Below are 3283 nucleotides of genomic sequence, written 5' to 3'. Positions count from 1 at the left end.
GAATATACGTTGGTATCATCACAATGGAATTTATGCATGTAATTTTGCAGTAAAGTTGCCGACATTTATTCTACTGGTTACTCTGCCGCTTTTTTTAGTGCATATATGTTCGCCGGAAAGTCCGATGGTAATGGCAGATTTTCCTGTAGTGTTCGATCCCTTCGACGACCCTCGCCAGCCTACTATGGTTCCTCCAACTATCGTGGCATGCTGATTATAATCCCCATGACCTCTATTTCTCATTAACTATGCTGTCTCCAACCACTGTTGCCCAACTATGATCCTTCCAAAAATCATTTCCCTCAAACTATGATCCCTTTAATTTTATTCATTGCCCGTAGACTACAGTCCCTCTGACCATGCATCGTCGCCCAACTACGGTCCCTTTGTCCTTTGTTTCCTGTCGATTGCAGTCCTTCTGACCACCTAGTGACTACGCTCCCTCCGACCATGGTCTCCTGCCAACCACGGTCTATCTGAAGTCCTCTGTCACCAGATTACTATCCCTCTAACCTCTATCTCCCATAGACTACAATCCCTTTGCCCATGGTCGCGATCGCACGCTGACTATGGTCCCTATGGCCATGGTCGCCCACCAACCTCTATCACCCACTGTCCACCATCGCCCGCCAACTACAGTCACTTTGACCACCTTTGCTAGCCGACTAAGGTCCCTCCGACCATCATCGCCTGCTGACTACAATTCCTCCAAGCTTCGTCGCCTGACAATGGTCTTATGATCGATCTTCGTCACTTGACTACAATTCCTCTTATCTCTGTCACCCAGCTACGGTCCTACCAACCAAATGAACTGGTTAGCATTCTATTGAGAATAAATCTCATATTATTTTGATTCTTCCAACCTCAACTTTTTAATATGCTCTATATTTTTTTCATTGAGCCAACCCCTTCTCCTGAGTAAGTGCATCATTTGTAATCAACAACAAAGACTAATGGATTCATTTCATTAGGGTTAGGCCTCATGATTTTTCTCATTTTCATAGTTTTTTATATAAAAATATTGGTTTTACTTTTTACTCTTGCACCATTTTCTCTTTATTTGTATGTGTATTGGATATTCATACAAAACTTTGACACTAAACTCTACATATATCTCTCTACCATCGCGAATGTTCCAGGATGCAACAATATTTATGATTATCAAATTATGATTAATACTTTAGGGCATGGGATTAACACATGAATCAATTCACTAGTTTCAACTCAAGGACATTGATCATATAAATTTGGATTCTTCTAAGCATATGCTTATATATTCAAATTGAATCTTAATTTGGTTTTTCTAAGGAGCCTTAAGATTCACGTTTTAGATAAAATAAAATATTTTTTACACCTCTAATATAGATACATTTAAATAGTTAAAATGTTATGAAACAAATTTCTTTTTCATAAATAGTTATTGTTTTATCAACCACATAATTTCACCTTCTCATGTAATATGAGTTTCTTCATGCTCAATGACAATGGATTTACTGAGAATCTTCTCATTCATCAAATCCGAATATGCTTCGCTCAGAACAAGATTTATTAAACAAAAATAATTAAAAATGGTGGATGCCTAAGCCAATTCTTTTTCTAACAGTTGCAGCCCAATTTTAGCTGGCCATTTGGAAGATGCTCGTCAATTGCCCAAAATCCCAAACAAATAGACAACTAATCTCCATCTTCCTTATAAAAACCTCCTATTTATAACCTATCCAAGACTTGAGAAGAGCAGAGCTCTCTTGTTCCTTTCCTCTTCTTCTCAAGTCTCAATACCGAGCTCTCAAGCACGCTAACAATGGCGTCCGCAATCCCCAAAGCTCTGCTCTTTCTCTTTATTGCTTCTACCCTCTTCTGCTCCTGCGTGCTCGGTAATAATGGATTAATTAACCATCAAATAATCATGACTATCGCTAATTAGTCTTTTCATCTTCTTATTCACTGATTGATGTCATCATTTAATTAGCAGGAGGGATCACGTGCGAGCAGCTGGATAGCAGCAAGTGCGCGTTCGCGGTTTCGTCCTCCGGTCTGCGTTGCGTGCTTGAGAAGAACGTGCGAGGCGGTGGTCGGGAGGTCGAGTACTCCTGCCGGAATTCCGGCGTGGCGGCGACCGACGTGACGGACTGGATTGAGACGGATGAGTGCGTGAAAGCCTGCGGGCTAGACCGCAACACCGTCGGAATCTCATCCGATTACTTGGCCAACCGGCGGTTCCAGCGGCGGCTCTGCTCGTCGGAGTGTTATGACAGTTGTCCTAACGTCGTTGATCTCTACGCCAACGTCGCCTCCGGCGAAGGTAACGTCTATAATATCCATGGTCGATATATAAATTTGCCGATCTTTGAACTAATACAAAATTTAGCGGTTGAATAAAGTATGCATATAATATTCAAATTTTGTACATATGAAAATTAATACCTTATTTCTAATTTATAAAAACATAATGAAATTTTATTTCATTATTTTTCACTTAAATTTTTAATCAGCCCATCGGGACATATAAAAATATATAATTTACAAATTTATTTTTATAACTAAAGTGATAATTATAGAAATAATAAAAGTGCGATGACAAACATAATTTCTTAAGAAAATTAAATAAAAAGAAAGCACTGTTTTTTTTTTGGAAGAAGAAAGCACCGTTATTAGCGCATTTAATTAGTACAAATTATTTTAAAAAAAAATTATAAAATTTTAATTAAATGATTTAAAAATTACTAATAATATATTTTATATCAGGTTTTTTTTTGGTACCCCCAAAATCATGATATTCTTAATATGGTTCATATAAATATAGGTGTTTCCCTGTCGAAATTGTGCGAAGTAATGACCAAACGACGCGAAATGATCGAAACAAACAGCTCCGGCGGATCCGAAGGCGACGATACTGAGTCGACGGCGGCCGCGCCGTCTGTGGGAAGAAAGCTAATAGGATGGTACGCATCGGCTCCGCAGAACGGAAGGAAACTGATAGCTTTTTATGATGCAGAAGATGAAGAAGCAGCCGCACCTGTTTGAATCAAGCAAGAGGACAAAGATCGCATTACTTATATAAAGCATTTATGCGGAGCTGATCTTAGGCGCATATGTTGTATCGCATAATAAAATATTTGGGTGTGGGAGACTTTTATTTTGTTTAGGGTTTAGCCTATTTGAAATTTGTGTGGTTTGTGACTTTGTAAGATTATGTTAAGGGGTTTACTTTATTAATCGCAAGTATTGGGTATGTTTTAAATTATGAGAAGATAATTTTTTACATATGTTTTATATACATGCT

General features: G+C 38.4%; 1 protein-coding gene across 1 annotated transcript; it reads left to right on the top strand.

The window, feature by feature from the left end:
• Positions 1-1743: 1743 nt before the first annotated feature.
• On the top strand, positions 1744-3214 carry LOC110111896. The gene is made up of 3 exons (XM_020843954.2): positions 1744-1874; positions 1973-2302; positions 2804-3214. The coding sequence occupies exons 1-3, from the start codon at positions 1802-1804 to the stop codon at positions 3022-3024; spliced, it is 624 nt and encodes a 207-aa protein (XP_020699613.1). The 5' UTR covers positions 1744-1801; the 3' UTR covers positions 3025-3214.
• The last annotated feature ends 69 nt before the right edge of the window (positions 3215-3283 follow it).

This window comes from Dendrobium catenatum, unplaced genomic scaffold, assembly GCF_001605985.2.
Source record: "Dendrobium catenatum unplaced genomic scaffold, ASM160598v2 fragScaff_scaffold_542, whole genome shotgun sequence".
Classification (NCBI taxonomy): domain Eukaryota; kingdom Viridiplantae; phylum Streptophyta; class Magnoliopsida; order Asparagales; family Orchidaceae; genus Dendrobium; species Dendrobium catenatum.
The sequence above is the reverse complement of the archived record's forward strand: the minus strand, read 5'-3'. Positions and strand labels throughout refer to the sequence as shown.